The sequence below is a fragment of the Scatophagus argus genome, chromosome 22 (genome assembly GCF_020382885.2).
Source record: "Scatophagus argus isolate fScaArg1 chromosome 22, fScaArg1.pri, whole genome shotgun sequence".
Classification (NCBI taxonomy): Eukaryota; Metazoa; Chordata; class Actinopteri; family Scatophagidae; genus Scatophagus; species Scatophagus argus.
The window spans coordinates 14,880,455-14,902,915 of NC_058514.1; the positions used below are offsets into that span (position 1 = coordinate 14,880,455).

At 40.0% G+C, this 22,461-nt stretch overlaps 1 protein-coding gene across 8 annotated transcripts in view; it reads left to right on the top strand.

Annotated features, from left to right (window-relative positions):
- kcnc2 (potassium voltage-gated channel, Shaw-related subfamily, member 2) overlaps positions 1-22,461 on the top strand; it is a 78,706-nt gene that overhangs the window by 50,570 nt on the left and 5,675 nt on the right. For 7 of the 8 annotated variants that reach the window (XR_006842239.1, XR_006842240.1, XR_006842241.1 and 4 more), the window contains exons 2-3: positions 15,317-16,250; positions 18,729-18,899. Coding sequence is in view for 4 of the 8 variants with exons in the window: in XM_046379373.1 (XP_046235329.1) it covers positions 15,317-16,250; positions 18,729-18,899 (1,105 nt within the window). In the remaining 4 variants the exon portion in view is untranslated. Of the gene's footprint in view, positions 1-15,316; positions 16,251-18,728; positions 18,900-19,605; positions 22,168-22,461 lie in introns of those variants that run through there. The other variant, XM_046379376.1, reaches the window with a different exon arrangement.

Genomic DNA, 22,461 nt, shown 5'->3' on the forward strand with positions numbered 1-22,461 from the left:
CTTTAGAGACTGGTTTGGCTTTGGAGCAAGGCGTGGATGCTTTAATCCCACTGCGACATCTCAAAAAGAGGAGAGCTAAAAGCTGCCCGTCTCTTGATGACAGAGTTTCAGATATTGGTACGGTCCAACAGAAAACATGTCCAACATTCACAGTCATTTGATTCTTTTCACTGAAGTGAATTTCTACAAGTTGCAGACTTTTATTCCAAAATGAGTTCTGCAACTTTGAAAATAAATCAACAAAATTGAGGAACAGGTTATCAGAAGTTCAGAAAAGTGCGTTAATGAATAATATTACAATTCACTAAAGAAAAATAAAGCTTTTTACTTCTCATTTGATATTTATTTGATAAAGCACCATAAATTAAAGTGTGATTCATTTTCCTCCTCTGTTTATCTCTGACTTGCTCATTTAATTTTTCATTCACTTCATATTTCCTTTCTTTTTTATTTATTCATCATTCATTTGTTCCTGATTTTTCTCCTGCAACATTTTCCCATTTTGCCTAATTTCCTTATGTATATATAATGCAATGGATATGCTTATGTATGTCCAGGGCAGTGATTAGCACAGGGTTTGTGTGTCTGTGTGTGTGTGTGTGTGTGTGTTACTCATCACTGTGGAGACAAAAATTCGTTTACCCAGTCACGTTGTGGGAAAAAGCTTAAGTCCCCATAATGTAAATTATTAATTAAGACTTGATGAAGCTTAGGTTGAAGATAGGGTTTTTGTTTTTTTTTTTAGCAACTGACAGTACAGTCAAAGAGGTAAATTTATGTAAATCTTTATAATTCTCAATTCTTAATATTTTCGGTTATATTTTTGACCTTTCTGATAATTTCAAAATAAAATACCCGCTAACCACCACAACCAGAACCTCCGCTCAGGCCTGTCGTGTCCTGGCGATACAGTCTCACTGAACACAATCAGCTCAGTCCTCGCTAATATTTATGCTGCCATAATGTAGACGTGTTCACATAAACATCAGCTTTCATGAGTCAATGGCACGCCTGAGCTATAGGCAAAGAGCTGAAATATTGATGGGCACATGAACAGATGAAAGCGAGAGGCAGTGAGAGGGAGGCGTGCTGGTTATTTTTAGCATCACAGTCTCCTCGGGATCTTCAAGTGGGTATATTTTTGTCTGACTGGAGATGTTGAATACAGCTTTTGTTTTATTTTGAGTGATGTCACGATAAACGCTCACATGCTGTCTGCCTGCTGCTCACTTTCATTTTTGCCTTCAGTTCTTTGTTTTCTACCAGGCATGTGTTGTTGGAGCAACTTTGACAGACAATAACGACTGAGGAGTATTTTGAATTTAATGATACGGGACAATGGTGGCGATATTGGCTTTAATTATTACTGATGCATGAGAACGTAGCTCCGTGTGTTTAGACGTGTCTAGCTGCAGCTCAGAGGTTGAAACCAGAAAATGTAAAAGCTTATCATCTTCTTCAAGCAATAACTTGGGGGACTTCAAACATTTTAATTATTCCAAATGGATGCTCAAGCAATTCTATGAAGCTAACATTTCTTCTGCCTTTGCCTGGTTGTCGACTAAAAAGTATAATTCTTGCATGGACAGTATTTTATCTTGCAAATGACAAATCATTATAAAATTGGTTGCCATGCTCTCCATTAAAATGGTTGGGTATGAGAAAAATCCAGCTAAAATATCAGTGCTTTACCCCATAGCCTGATCATGAATGATTTCCTCGAAAGCGATCCCATACATTAAGTTGCAATGTTTTATTAAAAAAAGGTTTGACAGAAAATTCAAGCTACTATTCCCAGTCAACATTGGTGTTTTTTTACTGTTCACCTTATGGACAAAAAATTCTGTCCTTTACTGGATTATTTTGGATTGATGATCAGTCCTATAGTGTTTTTTCAGGGAAAATATTTACGAATAAAAACACCCTAAATGCAGAGGTGGTGGATTCCTCTCAAGGCACCAAAAGGTCTACAAAGGACAAGCCTGTTCCTTTCCTGCAAGGAATAACTCAGGGTAAAAAACTGAGCAGTATTCATTCAGAGCATCTCTCATGTGGACTTTGGTAGCTGGGCAGTGAGGGGACACAAGCCCTCTGTGGAATTTACTTCCAATTATCCGCTTATCAGTTTAACTATGTGTTGCACTGTGTGAGCCTCCAGTTTCCAGCCAGCCTGTATAGATTTTGCACAGCAGGTATGAATTTTCACATCAGAGTATGCTGGTGTAATTTGTCACTCTAAACTATGACGTGTGTGAGTTTAAATGTACCTGCAGTGCTCATGGCTGACAAAAAGCCATTTCAAGAGCTGGCGACGTCAGTTTTGCCCCCCTCTCTTCCCCCGCCTCCTCACTCGAGCTCACCAGCTCCTCAAATGAGCAACGACTGCAGTAGACGTGTAAAACTGACAATTGTTAACTTAATAGCAGTTAGTCTAACTTTCCTTAATTTGCAAGTTAGCTTGCATGCTCACCAGGCATGGACTTTTTATAGTACTGTAGTCATGAATATTATTGCGGGGGGGTCTGTACATTGTGTAATCTGACTTTGACAAATGTTAGCAAGGAGCTTCAGGCAATAATGTAGCTAAACCTCTTGTAGGAAAGGCCTGCATTGCTAATGCGTTTTCACTTGAATAGGCTACATTTTTTATTAGGCCCATGCAATATACACCTATAAGTTGGTTAAATCTTTGTCAGAATAATGTGTTCATAATTGACATCGTTTTAACATTACAATAGTCTTCCTCATTGTTCATTTACATGTTGAATAACTCGATGATATGAAGGTGAGTGCCAGGCAAAGTAGAGAAAAAGCATGTGAATTACATTATGTTATACTCAAATGTTCCCAAGGCTGGCAGGTCTGAGACTGTCACTGTTTCGGATATAAAAGACATCATAAGGATTCTTTCCTCCTCCAGAGCCACACATTTCTTTGTATAACTGTTTCCACAGGGGTGTGGAAAACTGGTTTAGTTCCCGCTCAAAGGAAGGCAGCAGTATGAAGGATGCAAAATACACATGACCGGAACCTGACCCTATCTTAGAGCACCAAAAACGACCGCAACAAGTCATGATCCTAATAAAGCACAAAAGTGATATGTGTTGGGCAAGCCAATGAAAATCAGTGCTTGAACATTTCTGTGTTTACAGGCTGGTGTGGTTGTCGCCGTAAACATTTGCTGTTTTGTTTTACGTCCTTCTTCTTTTTCACTGATCACTACGTCGACGTAATGTCACAGAATTTAACATAGCAGTTCATCCTCAGTTCATAGACCTCATACACACATTTGTGCGTTTTACATGCACACTGCATGAGTACACATTGACTGGTTACTCATGCAGCTGCATTGGTAAAAATTCAAGAATTTGTGGATTAATTCAATATTTTTAAACCTGCCTTTCTCTTGACCCTTTGAGTCCCCTGTGGAAATGAAGGCGACAGTTGCTGGCAGGGATTCATCTGTCTGCACCTCAGCTCCCTCCACCCTCCCCTCCAACTCACTGACTTCACCGACTTAAAGTGACAATGAATTATTCAAATTAGAACGCCTGGAAATTTTTGATAGGCTATTTTTAGCCCCCGCTTCTGGTTGGTTGCCAAAAGCTATGGGTTTAGAAGGGTTCCCCGAGCGAGCTGGCTGTCATGTCACAGCGAGCTGTATAATGAGGATGGGGAGGAAATGTGTGTGTGTGTGTGTGTGTGGGTGAGTGGGGGAGACGGTGACAGAGAGAACGAGCGGAACAGCAAATCCTCCTGTCATGTGGAAACGCTTCTGTGTTTTCGTTCTTTCTTTGGTTAGCAGTCAGGCATGTTTTAGGCGACGCCTGCTCCTCCATCAGCTGTTGACTCTAAATTAGCAACGAAAACAATTTATTGAAACCCATCCTTTTACTAGAGTGAATGACAGCAAAACCCACTCTTGTTTTGTCATCTGTCTGTACAAGAAACAACAGACAGCTTCTTTTAGCATGTTCGGAAAGGGAGATCAGGAGTGAGAAAGAGGGGAAACCCTTTTCCCCTCCACTACCTCCTCCACCTCCCATTTTTCTTTCCTTTTTTTTAACGATTCACCGTCTTGAGTTGTCAAAAAAAACAAAAAAAGGAAAGGAAAAGGTGTCGTTACCATGGTGGCAGCTGATCAAGGGGAAAAGTGCAGCCCTGTGTGTGACAAAGACATGCTTTTGTTTTGGGACTTCGTTGTAATGTAGGGCAATTCATTACAAACCTGCTATCCTTCTCTGTGTCTTATATTCCCTGGGACTCATCACTGTCCTCCCAGGCACTCACTTTATTTTTATCCTGCTTTATTTAATAAAAGAAATATCATCCAGCCTCGTCTCTATAGAATAAGCCTGAGATGAGAATCAATTACTTGGCGATTTAATTATGCATGCGCTACGATGGTCTTTAAATGAGCCATTCAACTAACTACACTGCATAATGTTGATTTAACCACTGTTTAATTTAAGAATGGGGAGCTTGATGTGACAGAACTTGCAAATACAGACATCATGTCTGCACTGTTCTTCACCTACAGGCTGGCTCAGTTATCAAACACCGTGTAGAAGCAGATATGCTGGATGTGTGTAATAGTTAATGATCTGGACTCTTGAGAAGACAAGCCATTGAAAGGTTCCGTCACCCCACAGGACCTGTGTGAAGGTTCGTCGCACGCTGTAGTCACGACTTAAACATCGAAGACAACCTTATTGTATAACCCTGTTTATATCATATGTTGTGTGTTTGCTTTTATGATACACAAGATATGATGATATACTAAAAGAAGAATTTTCCATCCTGGCCTCCTCAGTACACTTCGTTTGTACTTCATGCATTTAGCAGACCTTCCTGTCCAGGGTGAATTACAATGAGAGCAGCAGTAGAAAACAGCATAAATAAACATAAGGACCTGTCGGCCACTTTCCCCTTCGTTCACACTTCAAAGGTCAAAGAAGTGAGCAAGAAAAGAGAAGCTCTTGCTATTACTTCTTTACATTGACATTTCACTAAGTTGAGTTAGCGAAAGAGGAAAAAGAGAGTAAAAGAAAGACGTTTCCAGTCATGATTCACTGTGTTTCATCCCGTCGTTCTCGTGCGCTGATGCTAAATGTTATATTCCTGCGTGATTGGTGAATGATTCCCACAGACTGGCAGTGGTGTGTAGATATGTAGTTGCTCCAGGGATTTAAACCTATTAATAAAATGTGAGTGAGCAGGTGTGTGTGTGTGTGTGTGTGTGTGTGTCTTTCATCACCTCTCCTCCTCACAGACTGACAAGAATGCAGGTGACAAAGACAACAGAAGGAGCTGCATGCATTCATGTGACCGCAGAAGATATCAGCCTGTTTCTTTGTGTGAGTGGGAGGAGGGTGCGTTCAACTCCAAGCGTGAATCAGTTTATCAAAACCTACTTCCATGTACCACTATTTTGTTTGGGGAAATATAGGTGCTGATGGAATAACTGAATGTACAATGGCAGCATTTCCTCCAATGAACAAATGTTGTTGCAATACAATACATAATACAGTCATAACAAAAATATGATAATATAATGTAAATAATCAGGTGTTAGGCCATGGGAATCTTTTGTGTGACGGTTTTGCCCTTTCACCACTGATTAAATGTAACTGTTCTCTTTCTACACTTTTGTACAATTATAGATACAGTCTCTCTCTCCACCTTCCAATACTTCTGTCAATGTGATCCATTTGCCAACAAGAAAAAGAGACAAAACAAACAATTAATAAATTCAAGATGAAGATGAATTTTACTCATGGCATTTTTAATAGATTTTTTAATAGACTAATATTGTGATAATGTTGTTATTGTGAATTCCTTTGGACACCATGGGAAACCTGACAGCCAGAGTTAAGATGCATGAAGCTTTCATTATTGTTTACATAAAGAAAACATGAACTCTGGCCTCCTTCACTGGACCATATAACCTCCCACTACCCTGACCTTCACATAGTCACTTTCCTTGCATTGATTATCACTCAACATTGCCACTGGATGTGAATTGTGCTCTGCAGATTATCAATCTACTGGGCTGCATACATGTATATACATAGGTAGGTTTGCATACTGTAGGTTTATCTCAATTTCATGGAGACTATTCACACTTTCTGACTGCATCCAGCTGCCACAGCCTCTAACCTGGTGGCATCACAGGTTTCGAAAACTCAAAAACAATTAGCTGTGGAGTCTGTTTGACATTTGTTTACAAGCCCTGGTTCATTGGTTACTAGGCAACATGAAAGAAAGAGAGAGGGAGTGAGAGGAGAGAGAGAGATGCTCCTGTCATTAAGGAGGTGATCAGTGTTGCTCCCTGGTGTGTTGTCAGTAACGTGGGTTGGCGGTGATGTGGCGGTGGTGGTGGTGGGAGGGGTACAACACTAGCGAGTGACAGACACTGAGCAACAGACGGAGGGATATCTCTTGCCGGGGGTCTCTGCTTCCAGCTGGAGCTGAGCTCGGTGTCTGTGGGAGAGAGAAACAGAGAGATGGAGAGGACAGCTCTGACTGTGTGCATCCGTATTTCTGCACATGCATCCACTAATGTTGTGGTAATTGACAGTAAAACAGGGGTTAACTGTAACCTTGAGTAACTTTAAACTATTCACTTTTATAGAAAAAAATTGTTTTATTTTATGCCCCGGCACGTACTGTGTGATTTATGTATATATGGTTTGTCACTTTGGTGTTTTGGCTAAGATGTTAGCAAGCAGCTATTTGCACATCCAAATCACAAAAAACAACAAATGAACCCAAATCAAACCCAAGAAATGTTCATAAGCCCAATAATCACTCTCCTTTTAGTTCTGTATGCTATGCACAGTGTGTTTGCTACAAAACCAAATGCTAGGATAATCAAGAGGTATAGGTTGTTAATAGGCAATAGGTTGTTAATACATGCGTTGTTACAGCTCCACTGCAGCCTTTGGGCTTAGAGAATGAATTAAAGAGCACATAAAAGACAAAGTGCCTGTCATGCTGGAGCAGAACAAACACCAGCCAAAACAACCAAAAGGTTGTCATAATGATTCCTTTGATTCCTTAAATCTATTAAGCTGTGGTGGAGTGAGTAATGCGAAAAATGCCCCCCCCTCCTCCATTAGCAGGCTGATGTGCCCTTGAGCAAGGCACTTAACCCCCCGATATGCTCCCCGGGCGCTTGATGCTGCCCACTGCTCCTGTGTGTGTTTCACTGCATGTAATTTGCCAGGTGTTGCATGTGTGTGTTCAACTAAGGATGGGTCAAATGCAGAAGACGAATTCAGTGTGTGTATGTAAAAATATGCTTGCTCTTCTTCTTCTATTAAACTGTTCCATAAAGCCTTAGCTAATGATTTAAATCATAAAATAAAACATGCACTGTGATATCTACAATTGTTAAAATGTAGGTAAACAGGCTCAAGGTGGGTTTACCCTCTGCAGTGTTGCATGCATGCTGTCATACTTCACAGTGCTGGGTGAAGTGTGGACGTGCAGTTTAACAGGTCTGCAGTCTTCAAGTGCACAGTGGAAAAGCCCTAAATCCACACTGAAATTATAACTCGGCAATCACACGGAGACAGAAGGCAAACCACATATGAGATCAAACCCCAAACTCCACAGGTTTAATTATGAGTGTGACATTGTGTGTGTGTTTGAGATCATCTAGGACTGTGTTAGCACCTCCGGGGTCCCCTCAGCTTGATGATGTCACAGCAGCTTACAGAGGACCGGAGCTGCGTTGTGGTGGATGGTGGTCACAGGCCAGGATTGGAGCGTAGTGTCAAACAGATGGTGGCAGTCCCAAGGAGGTGGGGGCAGCGAGCGCTCTGATTGGCCAAGCCAGCAGGGCGGTTTCTGAAACAGAGCCTGAGCAGAGCGCTGGGCTGCCTGGTTGTGTGTGTGTGTGTGTGTGTGTGCGGGGGGGATTTTTCAGTGGGAGAATGCCAAAGTTTGCCCATCCAATGTGTTGTAGTGCCAACAGATGAAGGGATGTATGGAAAAAATGTGCGACCCATGAGGGTCACTCTGTTTTTAGCTTTCTGAGTGAATGCTGGAGCTACCAGGATTCACCACAGAATATTTCAGATTGAGGTAAGGTTCAATTAAAGATTCATTTTGGCAGATTCACAACATAATAAATCACTTTCCAGCTTGGCAGCTAATTTCCTTTTCTGTGATATTCAATTAAAAAACTCACTGTCTGCTGTAGCAATCATTAGGAAAAAGCATAGGACTATAATGCACAAAGCTGAAGCCATATTATTGTGGTTACGGTTATGATAGTAAGATTAGCCAAAGCTTTATTATTGAAGTTAGCCCACGTTAACGTAATGTTGCTAGTCGTAGATCTTTAATTGACCAATCAGCATACATTAGCAAAATGCTTGTGCTTAACGGGCAAAACCTTCTGCCCTGTAAGAAAAATAAACGGGCTTTAGTATTTTTCTTTTTTCCTTTTCTTTTGTCTTTTCAATTCTGTTATATAATCGATACTTTATTTGCAAAAACTAAACTAAAATTTTAAGAAGGTATAAATAATTATTTTAACCACTCTGCTCCATTCACTCCTGTTCATTTAGGACTGAGTGTCCCCAAAGTGAACTGCAGCCAGCTTTTGGTACGATGCCATTAATAGACTGGACAGGTTGTCTGTAGAAGGGCTGTGGTTTAGACTAACATTGTCTAACTAAACTGATAATGAGACATCTATATTTATAGAATACATAAGTAGGTTCTAGAAAGTAAAGCTTGTGTGAAGTGTCCAGAGGCTGGTCGCATTTAATTTGCACTGTTGACAGGCTCTTTCATCCACTGTAACCTGCAGACCACCAGGTTTTTCCTTTCCATTGCCATTTTAATGTGACATCTATGCCGGTGTATCAGTTGTTCTTTGCATAGCTCTGGTGTCAGGATCCTGGCCCGCCTGCTCTGGCGGCTCCAGGCCAAGGGGCAGATGTAATCTGGAGGGTGGGGGGGTCGTGTGATCGAAGCTGTTTGATCTGGAAGTGTCTTTTTCTTTGGCCGTGAACAGGCAGAGTTCCAGGGAGTGGCAGAGACATCTTGTGAAAAATGATGTGATCATGACGAAGGCATCCCTGCTTCAGGACTCTGACAGCAATCACATCCCATTGGGGTGGTGATAAGACTGCTGACTGAATCTGTTAAACCCTAATAACTCACTCTGTTTGTACAGTACATCTAAAAGACCCAGAGACTTATGAAAGAAGCGTTTAAAGAATACCACTGTCAGAGTTACACTATGTCTTCCTTACCGCCGTCTAAATCTATTTCCCAGTTATTTTAAAATGCATGCCATGTGCTATCATTCTGCACAGTTTTTCCTCGCCAACGAAACCTAACACAGTATGGATGTGATAATAATGCGTGTAAGGAAACATTTATTATCGATTTTTTCCTGGAGGAGACTTCCTGTTGGTATCAAGTGACTGATAGGAATCTGAGCTTAATGTGATGCAGCACTGATATGAAAACATTCAGCTCGCGGACAATGAAATAATGCTAAAAAGAGAAACTAACAAAACAAAACAAAGATTTTATGTTTACTGCGTTTATTGTGAATCATTGCTGTATATAGTGAACACGAATGAACAGCAGAAAATGTAAGTCTTCCCATTTCAGCCACACTTTGCCCATGAGGACTGACTGTTTATTTCAGTCTGTGGTACAAAAGTGTTGGACAGAACCAACCTTTTTTCACAGTGTTGTTGTTCTTATAATGTCCTAGTGCTTTCAAAGAACACCTGACAGACAGTCTCTGAAGACCTCCCTCCTTACACTCAGCCTACAAGTATATCCAGCTGTAGCCGCAGCACAAACGTGAAGGACAAACAAAGTTGAAGAAATTTTCAAACATGGTTCATCAGCTGCTTGTGTCACAGAGGTGGCAAAAAAACCCCACAGAACCTCATGAAGACAATAAAATAATATTACAAGACTCCATAATCTCAATGGCAAACTTTTATTCTGCTCACATCATCTCCAGTATATACAGACTTCTGTCTTTTTACTTCACAGTTAGATTCTTGTTGCTCATATCATATTACCAACAGGACACTCAATAAAAAAGCTTACAATATTAACATTGATGAATAAATATTAGCATATAGTAGTATGGTATTTATTTTTTAGCAGGTATGCCAACACAAGTTTGCTTCATATTTGCTAAAATAGCAATCTTTAATAGCATCAAATTTATTTTCAATCTGCTGTAAGTTGTTTTCCTCAGCCACAGCAGCATAGTTCACAAGGGGCCATGTTTTAGTGACATGGCTCAGACCCTGCAGCTGCTTTACTTCCATTGCGGAAAACAAGTTATGATAACGATAATGGTCATGTTTTGTAGGGTTTGCATTTCTGCAGCTGGGCACTTGTCACTGTGTGACTATCTGCAAGGATAGGGCTGGTTATCGGTATATAGCCCAGCACCAAATAGTATGGAAACATCTTCAACAATTCCTGTATTTGATCCTTTTTGTAACCACAGAAAATGACTGTGGTGGACTATGGTTCATGACCGCGGCAGCTACAACCCTCTCAGTCTCTGTTGTGGTGAAGTCGAGCGTGATTTGTTTGACAGAATTAGCAGGCCCTGCTCATGGGTGAACCACGGACGTGCTAATCAGCGAAATTATTTTCTGTCTGTTTCTGATGATCGTTTATGCTGAAAACCTGTTCACCACGGCACGTTGAGATTCCACTATGAAGGTCACAGGTTTTAGCTTCTGCAACAGCTGCCTTAGCCATAATGAGCTGTGCCAGTGAGCAAACTCTAGAGTTAAAAGCCTTAAATGTAACGAAAAAGATGGCTGAAAAATGGAGCGAGTCCATGGGCTAAATTAGATGTGTATTGTTCAGAGATGGACCGTCTGCGCTGCATACATTCTGCCCCGGCTTCAAAGAGCAATTTATAGAAGTACAGGACTTACTTAACATGCAGAGTGTGTGTGCTGGAAATCAGGATGTCGAGAAGCATGTGCCTGTTGCAATCACATGGTAGAGTAGCGCCTTTGCATTTTTAATGTCTGTCATAAATAACCTTGTGCTGCTGCTGCTGTGTGTGTGTGTGTGTGTGTGTGTGTGTGTGTATAAACAGGGGTACCAGTGTGTGCACTTGCATGCATGTGTGTCAGGTACCTTTAATGTGACATGATTCAGCTGTTACAGGCCAGCATGCACCGAGGAGATGATACATCCTCACTCCACAGACGTAAACACAACAAAATTACAGCCCAGCACGAGACAGCGGTTGTCATTAGTTGGCGCAGCATCCGAGCAGCCGAAGGAAACAGCTCAGGTAGTCCAGCTGTTTCAGCCAACGACACAGTGAGAGGGAGGCAGCGATAAAGACGCAGGCTGAGACAGACAGAAAGTTGAGGCTAGCAGCAGGAGCGGACTTGCAAAACACCTCTAATACTTTAATCAAATCTGTCAGCGGCGTCCCTTGCATTTTTGGGATTATTTTGTTGTTATACTGTGCATTATCTTTCTATTTCTATTCAGCAACTTGGACAAACTAGTGCCGCATTTTGATCCTATGCTGTACATGGATTGAAGAGTTTCTTGCTTACAACATAAGTGCATTTGTGTCACAAGACAACTCAAAATGCTTCTACTACAAAGCTGATTCTGTGAGAGTTAAAAACCTTTCATGGACAATACAGCACTATATCTGTTAAACCTGAGGCATCCATATTTGTTTAAGTTTTGAGACACATCATATTACAAACACCAACTTGTAAATATGAGAGCTTATAGAATAGGTTTTGCTGTTCTTGTATTTGTACTGTATACACAAACCAATACTGTCAACATGATGACAGTTTTCAGCTGTAGCTATCTGGCCCTGATATGGACTGATGATTTATGGTGATGCCTCTATTACTGCGGTGGTACAGGCCAAGAGAATGTGTCTTCACTTTGTGAAAGTACAGTAGAGACGTTTGGACTGGTTTATGTTCATCACTTTTTCAGTCTCAAATAGGAAGTGTGAGAAAAAGTTATGACACGGGCTTTGTAAAAGAATAATCCCTTTTTACCTACCTCCACAGTATGGGTGTGAAAGTACTGTGTAGTTATTAAAACCTTGCCAATTACTGAAACACAAGAAGCTGTCTAGTTTTAGACAGAACACACAACGAAATAAACTAAAATAAAATAACTTCATGGAGCAGCTCATGAAATTTGGTTTCTGCTTTTTCAGATCAAGTTTATTGTTGGAGCAGATTTTTTGGTTTCTGTGATTTGCAGGTAAAAAGATGTCTAGCTGTCTTATGTTTGCGCTGTCTCTACAGCATCTCGTGATTATTTTCCTTCACAAACATGGTCAAAGAAGTAAATTTCTCAACATACAGTACTGTGTACTGCATAGTGTCACTGTGCAGGTTTACAAGTGAGATCAACAGCACAAATGGTGTCTTGTTTGCTTCCGCCCACAAGCTGTAAGCCTATTGAAGAGGACAAAGACTCCAATTTCTACATTAACAGCAGCCTAGGTGGACCAAATGCAGTGTAGCCAGAAGCCATGCTAGAGCTGGAAACATGACACCTCAGTCTGTCTTGTGATGCTCTAACTTTCAGCACCTCACCACTGTACGTTTTCTAACAGGTACAGATAGATATAGTGATGGTGAGGACAATGGGTGAACCATAAAAAAACTAGAACTACCGCTTCTGGTTGTATATGTAGGTGCTACAGTCAAGTTTACGTCCATGTCTGTGCATATGCAGAAAATATCTGTAGTGACTGACAGTGCTTCAAATAATGATATTGCCGCAAAGAAGCTACAGATTCTACAACATGGATGCTTCACACACATCTTCAAACCCACCAGCACAGAAGATCTAAACAGTCAGCACAGTCAAATATCAGCAATTCAGTATCTCAGCAAAGGTGAAATATGGTCAAAATCTTCCTGTTCCAGAGTTATGCTGCTGAATAATGGACAGAAAACATTATGATGTCACAGTGAAGTTACACTTTTGACCTTTTGGATATAAAACATCATCCCTTTAATCATTTTTATCCTATTTGACATTTATGTGATGTGAAATTTTGTCACTTGAGCCGAATTTGAAAAAATTCCCTCAAAACACTAAGAGTTAAGTGCCTATAAAAGACATATAAAGCATTTGTTGAAAATGGAGGTGTTTGTGAACATGTTGTGAACGGGAAGATATTATGTATATCAAACATCAAAACTGTTATAGTGAAACATGCCGTGGCTTTGAAAATGTGCCAGTGAACGAGCAGGACAAATACACACGCTTATAAAACGATAAAGACACATGTATAATATATGAAGAGCATCAGCAGTGGAGTGAGTGCACACACACAGTTCAGGAGCAGGGCGACCCAAATAGTGGCAATGATATTTTGAGAGTGTGTGAGTCATGCAATCCAAAAACAAGGCAGGGTGTGAAACGACTTCTTTAGAACTCAGTAGGCAGTGCACACCAGCGGAGGGATTGTGGGAGGAAGGTGGAGAAGGAGCATAGTAGGTTGAATGTGTGGAAATCTGCTCCGTCTAGCTCTCGTAAAAAAGCCGTGGATGTTTGCAGATTCGGCCCGAGCCTCTTCCAGGGCAGTGGAAAAGCTGGATGTGAGCTCTGCATCTGACAGGTGGCTCCATAAACACTTTGCAAAAGAAGACCAAAACAAAATACGATCTGTACGTGACTCATCATCTAATACTGTTACCGTACAATGTCAGCAGAATAGACCTATCTATTAATAACAAGCTTGTTGGTCGTTGTTCAGTGCATTCTGTGCTGTAAAGTTGTAAATGTTTGTTCTTAGTGCCGTTCAGATCATGTCATCCGTTGATTTCCCCTGCTGCCAGTAACATTTTAATAAACCAAATATTCTGTGACATCACCTTGTCCCTTCCCTTTCACCTTGCCCAAAGCTAGTGAGTGTACTGGGTCTTAGTAATGTCCTTATTTCTATGCATTTCTTCATACTGGCAGTAAATATGAATGGAGTTACTAAATAGCACCCGAGAGGACTATTTAATTGTCCTTTTTGTTGCCTGACTGTGCCTTTGGATGCTGTCACCCAGATACAGATAATTTATTAAGGGTTTCGACAAGCAGTGGACACTACCATGGTCAATTACCAAAAGGAAAGAAAAGACCCTTCACTTGTATTTTCATGCATTTGGCAATCAAAACTCTAACTTCATTTTGCTGGGAACACTTGAGGGTTTGGCTAATACTTGGAGCAATCATTCCTATGACATGAAGGTCCTATACAACTGAAACTCCAGCGAACAGAGGAAACCTTCGATACAATGTGGCAATGGGTGATATTTTTAGTTCACCCAGTTCTAGCTCTGCCATGAGCCAGAAAGTTATGCTAGCAAAATACCAAGTTGATAATATTGTGTATGCTTGACAAACAGAAAATACAATTGGACAGCAGGTTTAACAGTGCACACCAGCAGAACAAGACTATTCAACTATCCGGCCATATCATTGTTGACAAATCAGTCTCAAAATTTTCACCAACAAATGATGGACCATGTTGACTGTTAACCATAGAGTGAAGTAGAGACAATTATGAAAGAGATGTGAGATGATCTCTTATGTGACAGCCTACAAAGTAAGTTCAGAGAGGCAGTGTAGAGTGTTGCAGCTCACCATCCTGTGGTGAGGATGTGGCACTGAAGCACTACACTCACTGTTGATATTCAGATTGTTTTTCATGTAATTTATTTCTACTGTCAAGGCGTCTGCAACTAGCACATTTATTTAGAATGGTGAACACACAGCACACTGGATCTACTTAGGAGGTGTCCATTATCAGGATTGAACTGACACCCTGCAGCCGCTCAGAACTGAGTATTCGCTCAGAGCATGGGACAAGAGACAATAAGAGATTTACAGAAATGCAAAAAATGACAAAAGCACATACAACGGACAGATCACTCAGTGAGTCTGAAGTCTTGTGTTTGGTTGGGTTAACCATTTTCCTCTTTGCTTTACTGCCAACTGCCCAACATACCATCAACATTAAATTAAATGTGACTGCATCTGCATTCCCACGCTACATTCCCACCAGGAGCAAGGGAGGAAGTGTGTGTTTACTTGTTGCTCTTTCTAATAGATTGCTCCTCTCTCTGGAGTCCACTCAAACTGATGCACGTTAATTAAACTCGTCACTCTCTACCTCAAAAGTAAAAAGATTTATGTTTGTATATATATCCTGAGCCAGTGCAGAAAATCTCTAGGTTCTAGCAATTATAAATGTAACATATGTTTTTTTGTTTGTCTGTTTTTCTCTTTTCCTCTCCTGTAGTTTATTGCCTTTGCATCTCTGTTCTTCATCCTGGTATCCATCACCACCTTCTGCTTGGAGACACATGAGGCTTTCAATACTATCATCAACAAGACTGACCTGATGCGGAACAGCAGTTTGCCAGACTCAGGCCCGCAGTATGAGATTGAAACTGACCCTGCGCTTACCTACGTGGAGGGAGTTTGTGTGTTTTGGTTCACCATTGAATTCCTGGTGCGGGTGACCTTCTGCCCCGTCAAGTTGGAGTTTGTTAAGAGTGTTCTCAACATCATCGACTTCGTGGCTATCTTGCCTTTCTACTTGGAGGTAGGGCTTAGTGGCCTTTCTTCGAAGGCTGCCAAGGATGTGTTGGGTTTCCTCAGGGTGGTGCGCTTTGTTCGTATCCTGCGTATATTCAAGCTAACACGTCATTTTGTGGGGTTAAGGGTGCTGGGCCACACATTACGGGCCAGCACCAATGAATTCCTGCTGCTCATTATCTTCCTGGCATTGGGAGTGTTAATTTTTGCAACCATGATCTACTATGCCGAACGAATCGGCGCCAAGCCCAATGACCCCACTGCTAGCATCCACACCAAGTTCAAGAACATTCCCATTGGCTTCTGGTGGGCCGTAGTAACCATGACAACACTGGGCTATGGTGACATGTATCCAGAGACCTGGTCAGGCATGGTAGTGGGTGCATTGTGTGCTTTGGCTGGTGTGCTGACGATAGCCATGCCTGTGCCCGTTATTGTCAATAACTTTGGGATGTACTACTCCCTGGCCATGGCCAAGCAGAAGCTACCCAAGAAGAGGAAGAAACACATCCCTCAGATGGTGCAGGGAGGGTCCCCCACCTACTGTAAAGCTGATCTCAACACCACCTGCAACAGCACTCAAGGTGACCTGTGCCACGTCAAGGGGACCAGGGTATTAGAACGCAACCGTTCAGGTAAGACCACATGCCTAGACCAAGGCTATATGGGAGAGAAGATTATCAGCAACGACACCTCAGTAGTAAAGTTCAGGTTGTGCCAAATAGTGTGTTATATATGTAGTGACAGCAACAAGAATCCACAAGGGACCTCATCTCAGGTAGAAAGCAGTTTTCATTTGACAGATTCCTCCCTGAGACTAGAAATGGTTTTCCCCTGGCGAATCAAAAATACCACAGCAGCTCCCTCACAGAAGACTGAGCTCTTTTGCCTTGCAGCCTTCCTCTCTGGTTGCCACAGTGATGACAAAGACAATGCAAAAGGTACTGAGAGTATGAGATGGTTGTGTGAAATATCTCATGCTGAGAAGAATTTAGAGTCCATGTCCAAGGCTTTCTTCCAGTAGGGATTGTTCATTTGTTGCCCAAACCATAGCTGGCTGTTTTTCCCTCTGGGCCCGTGTCAGTAATTTACTCTTACACATCTGATATTGATGGAAATTAGTGTCGACCTCCATATACTGACTTTCTTTGAATTCTAGAGCAGATGTTCCTAAGGGTAGGTGCCCGCTCTGGGCTCTTGACAGTCTATTTGTTTATTAGGTCTCAGAATCTTATATTTAATAAGTGTAGAATAATTCATGCCTCAACTGAATGCACAAACAGAATCAGTCTGCTTTAGTCGCCTGTGATTTCCTTAGAGGTCGTTTAAAATATACAGTTTGTAGTATATGTATCCCTTCACTGTCCTTTAGATTGCCTCATATCTTATTTTTCAGTGCGAAAGGTTCCATTTAACTTGTACTATATGTTCAGTCACATGTGAGAGGGCATGTCAGCTTCTAGTATATGTGTATTTACTCTGTGAACTAAGACTAACATAAATTTTATGTTTTCAAACCTTCATAGTAACCTAAAGAAATTAACCTTTGCCTATTCAGAACATAAAGCTTAACATACCGTACATTGTAATCGTAAATAAGAAGAAGAAGAGCTTAGCTAATGGTCCATTAGTCCACATAAAAATTACCAGTTGTTAAACTGTCACTGCATATTCAGTCTCTTGAGAGTAACTTGATGTCGTAAACATCAGACATTATGGAAAATTCTTTGTACAGATCCACATTTACCAGCTGAGGAGAACATATTATACTGGCTCTTTCATGATAATGATGGAGTATGGCATTTAAATACGTGTCTCTTTTAAGAGCTTTTAAGTTATGTTTTTAGTTTTGGCCTTTTAATGAAATTTGTTCAGAATAACATTAGCCTAATCTTTATCCTTTAAGTATGGCATGAGGGTGTCAAAAATTTTCTATTCTTATAAAGTCTCTCATTGGCTCAGAAGAGAACAATGTGTCTTTCTGTGACCTTTGACCTGCACGGTGGTGCTTGTGACATTTGACGCAGGCTTTTTATGTGAGAGGCTGTTTGATGTTTTTTGCAGCCCCCCTAAGAGAATGTACCACTGAGAAGTACGTTTCCTCATTGTTCCCCATAGATACTGGAACATTTTACCTGTGACAGGCAGATTTAACATACATTGAACAGTGAAATATTAACTTTTGTAGTAAAAAAAAATACATTTTTCATTCAAATAATTTTAATTAAGAAATTAATTTCAAACAAAATAATTACTTAATAAAAATAGTTAATTAATAAATTTGCATTTACTTAGTCTCACTTAGTTTCTTTTTGGTTATTTCAATTGACAATGAAAGTGCTGAATGATGTCAAGCTTCCTACTCTATACTTGTAGTATCCATATAAATGATAGCTCCTTTACCTTTCAGGGTGTTCATTTCAATTTAGCAGATTACAGAAGATTCTGCACTTAATGATGATTTCTTTACAATAAGAAAGTGATCAGATTTTAATATCTTGTTTTTGACTCAAGGATCTTTTTAACTAATATGGTAACAACTAAACAAATGAACTCAGTTTTATGTATCTTTCCCACAATTACAAATCACAGTAAAAGCCATCTGACTCACCTGAACTTGAATTTGAGACAACATGATATTTTATTCTTGAGTTCATTGTGGAAACATTACACTGAAGAAGAGCTTAAGCAAACTCCTACCAAAAAAAGTTTGCTGCAGACAAATGTTACTGTAAAGTTGCACAAGGTTAAAAGCCAGACTGGTGGGAAGTACTTGTAGTCGCCCAGCAACTTGTATCTTAGAAGGGAGGCATATAATTAAATCATTTTATAACTATCACAATATCTAATTATTTAGTATCACAGTTGAAACTCTGGAAACTATTGATGCCACTACTGAAGATTTAATGGTATTGTATGTTAATTTTATTATTAAATCTACTGTTGTAAGCTTATGATTTAAAGTTCTTTTTAAAGTTTGCTTCTTATTTCATAATCTTATAAAATGAATTAAAGAAATGGGTATTAAATATTACACAATGTAATGGAACCAGTAGAAATACAATTTTATTTTGATATCATTCTTCTAACCAGGCATGTTTGATTTTGTGCAGTGCTGTCAGCAGACTGCAGTGGGGGCAGTGACTTGACCATGTCCCCAGAGGAAAGGGTCCCCATGCGAAGGTCCAGCACTCGGGAACAGGACCGCCGGAGCGGGGGGACATGCTTCCTGCTCGCTGCTAGTGACTACACCTGCCCTACAGATGGGGGGCTACGAAAAACAGGTAACTGCATGTGGACTTTCAGTTTTCAATATGATTCATCTGAACTTGAATAAATATATTACAGTAAGAATAAATTCATTATGTTTGTCATTTCATAAAAGTATAGTACTTTATTTTTAAATTCAATATTTCTTTTCTAAGAGAATCTGAAATCCATGCTTGCTATTGTGTTATTAATCATCACTTGTAAGTCTGAGTTAGGTTTCATCTCAAAAGGATTTCTGGTAACACTTTCTAATAAAGACCTCATCTACAGTGCATTATGAACCCATTCTTAGTGTATTATATTGCATTCATAATACTTTATGACTATATTCATGAACACATATAATGCTTTCTGATGTCAACAGTAATAAAACATTATAGGTGTGACTTATGCTAAATTAATATGAATAAGGACTTATAGTATGTTGTAAGTAGTGTATTTATCATTGTATGTATAAAATCATAAGGCATTATGAATGCATTATAATACACTATGACTTGCAGCTGATTATAGGTGTGGTCTTCATAAAAAGTGTGTTTGGATTTCCTGTGACCACTGGCTATATTTTTCACTATGTGTTGAATAAACTAAATAAAAACACAGCAGTTCATAACTCAGACATGTTTTACCATTTAAAAAAAAAAAACAACACGTGAAAGCATGATGTTTAAAAAACCCAGACATCAGTCCAAATCCTCATCAGCTGATCCGTATCCTTAGTGACAGGGACACCAACATCCCTGGAGCGGGGAAGGCTGTTTGTTCAGGCCTAGTCAGCTCAGGTAACGTAACCCGTGGATCTGCTGTTGTGGCTCTCAACAGTGAGATGCTGCACACTTTTTCTTTTTGGCAGTTCTGATGGGCAACAGTGTACATGCAGCTGACTCAGAACTGTTGCTTTCTACACAATTTATTCATGTTTTCTTGTTGCCTGGAAACACTTGAATAAATTTATGACCCAGTGTCTCACTTTTTTGGCTATCGCAGGGTTCATTGCCTATTTCCAGCTCCCAGATAAACTGTCCAGTAGTATCATCTGTCCCTAAGGTGATGATACACCGGCAAATATTTCAGATATCTCACAATCAGAGGAATTCAAATGGTTCAAGCAATAGATTTTAATCCCAACTCAACTCATAAACATTTTGACTTCTTCCTTTGTAACACTGAAAACTGTCAAAGCTAACCATGAAAATTTTGATTTGTAAAATTAGACCCATTGCACTTTCTGCCTCACATTTATCACAGAGCCTTGTAACTGACCCTTCCTTGAGCCCCACCCCACTTTGTGAAGCCTGTCAATCTTTCCATTCTTGCACAGCACACAGGCACCTTAAATTGAAAGTAACAGCAATTAGATTTTTTTTTAAACAGCGGATCTCTTCATAGGAAAGCAGTTAGACACAACTGAATTGAATATGTTAGCTGAAATACCTAAATTATAGCTAAATTATTTTATCACAATAAGGGCAGCATTGTCCCTGTATTGCAGGTTAGACCTCAGTAGTACAGTGTTTTAACACCATTCAGTGTTAAAATACACAATATGTTAGGTTAAAAGCATTGTGTTTTTTAACAATCAACACAAATCACATTTACAAATCGATCTAAGATCGATGCATGACCGAGCTGCTAAAACACTTTAAACACTGATCTAGTAGCAGCATTGATCTGCACACCCTGCCTGTTCATTCCATACACACCATTTCATATAAGATTGCAAAGCCTGACAGGCCTACTGTGCCTGCTTATGGTTGTTAAACTATAATTTGCCAATTGCTCTTTGGGAAGATTTAGCAATTCCCAAGTCAATTCTGCTCTTTATATAATGCTGTGACTGTGAATTTAAATGTTACAGATTAATTGTAGAAGTCAATGCGCCCATGTCTAAGATTATGAGTTGATGTTGGTAGCAACACCAGGATAATCTGATTCTTGTTTCTGATTGTACAATGTTGAAAGTTTGCCGGTAAAGTGTACGCAAAAATATAGTCCAACTAGTATAGTCAGAACACAGTGTTTTCAGTAATAAAAATCATTAACAAAATTTGTCCTCAAATTTTGATCTCTGTCAGCCATCGCCTTCAGTCTTGTAGCACAGCATCAGAGGAAAGGTCAGACTCAGAAAGGGCTTGGCCTTCCAAACACTTTGACCCTATCTAAAGGTCATCATGAAGTTCACATCTGCTGAATTACCAGAAAGCCTTGTTGCTATTCCATGTGATTTCAAAGGCAGAGAAGGTCATGAACTAAAATGTATTAAGTGATCAGTTCACACTGTGGAACCGTGGTCACACTGCAGCTAGTTTGATAGGTGTTCCCTGCAGCAAAATCATAAGACAGTTGTTCTGTAAAACGGTTGTAGCTGCAGACTCCACGTGAAGCCTAAAGCATGTCTGTGGGAATAATGCCTACATTTTATCTTAAGCATCTTGAGGCATTACTGTTGTGTTAATCTGCTCTGTAATGCTGAAGTCAAGCCTTAGCTAATTGCCTTCTATCAGAAGTTAAATGCTTGCAGTGTTATTGCTCTATAGCCTCATACTGTTGTACTCTCTCTATAGCAGGGAAATCAATGCTAACATTCCATGAGAGTGGCACGTTGTAACTTGATGCTCCTGTTTTTTTTAATAACATAATATCAGGTTTACTTTTTATTCAGAAATGGGACCAAATGAAAATAATTGTTGATGGATTTCAGTATTCTCATGATCACCGCAAGGCAGTGTTGGTCTCAGGTTTCACCGCTGGGCAGCGTTAAGCAGTCAAGCAGCTGTGCCTTCGTTTGTGCTGCTTCATTGGTGGTTGCAGTTGCCACCGCACTGTTGCCAGTGCATAAATCAGTGGGATCTTTCTAGCATAGACCCAGGCTGCCCATTGTTCTGCCTGCTCAGCTTGTTCTGAAGCACGCCCTGGTTTAATTTACACCCTTCTCCTCAGTGAAACAAACGGTGCTATATGCAATATGATAATGACCAGGTTTCCATTAACTGTTCCTCATCAGTGTTTACGCCAGCTGATTGGCATGCTCCATTAATGGTCTGAGTGCTTTGGCTTGCTTGTTTATTTTGCACCAAGTGACCGAATGCGAATTGGCCAGCGAGCATCACATGCTGCATTTTCCTTACAAGTCTGAACAAGTGTGAATCTGCACAAATAATTGAAGCATTAATAATTAAGGTTGTTCTAATCATCTTCATCATCATCAGTATGTGTAAGTGATAACCTGAATTTATTAACAGTGAGTTCCATTTCAATACATAATATGCATGTTGGTAGTATTAATGTTACACACACACACATATATTTTTGTCTATATAAATATAGATATACGTGTGTGAGTGAAGGAGTGTGTATGTGAGTAAACAATTTATACAAGGACTCCTTCATGTATTACCATCTATTAGCCAATAAGATCTCTAGTCTTTCAGCATTTTCTTGTGAGATAAAATACTAATGATGATGCTTTGAGATGAATGACTGCTACTGTATGATTCTATTCTTCAACCCTGCTAGTTAAAGAACAAGAAAAACAATTTGTCTTATCTGACTAATAGTTATCCATACTTATCTCTG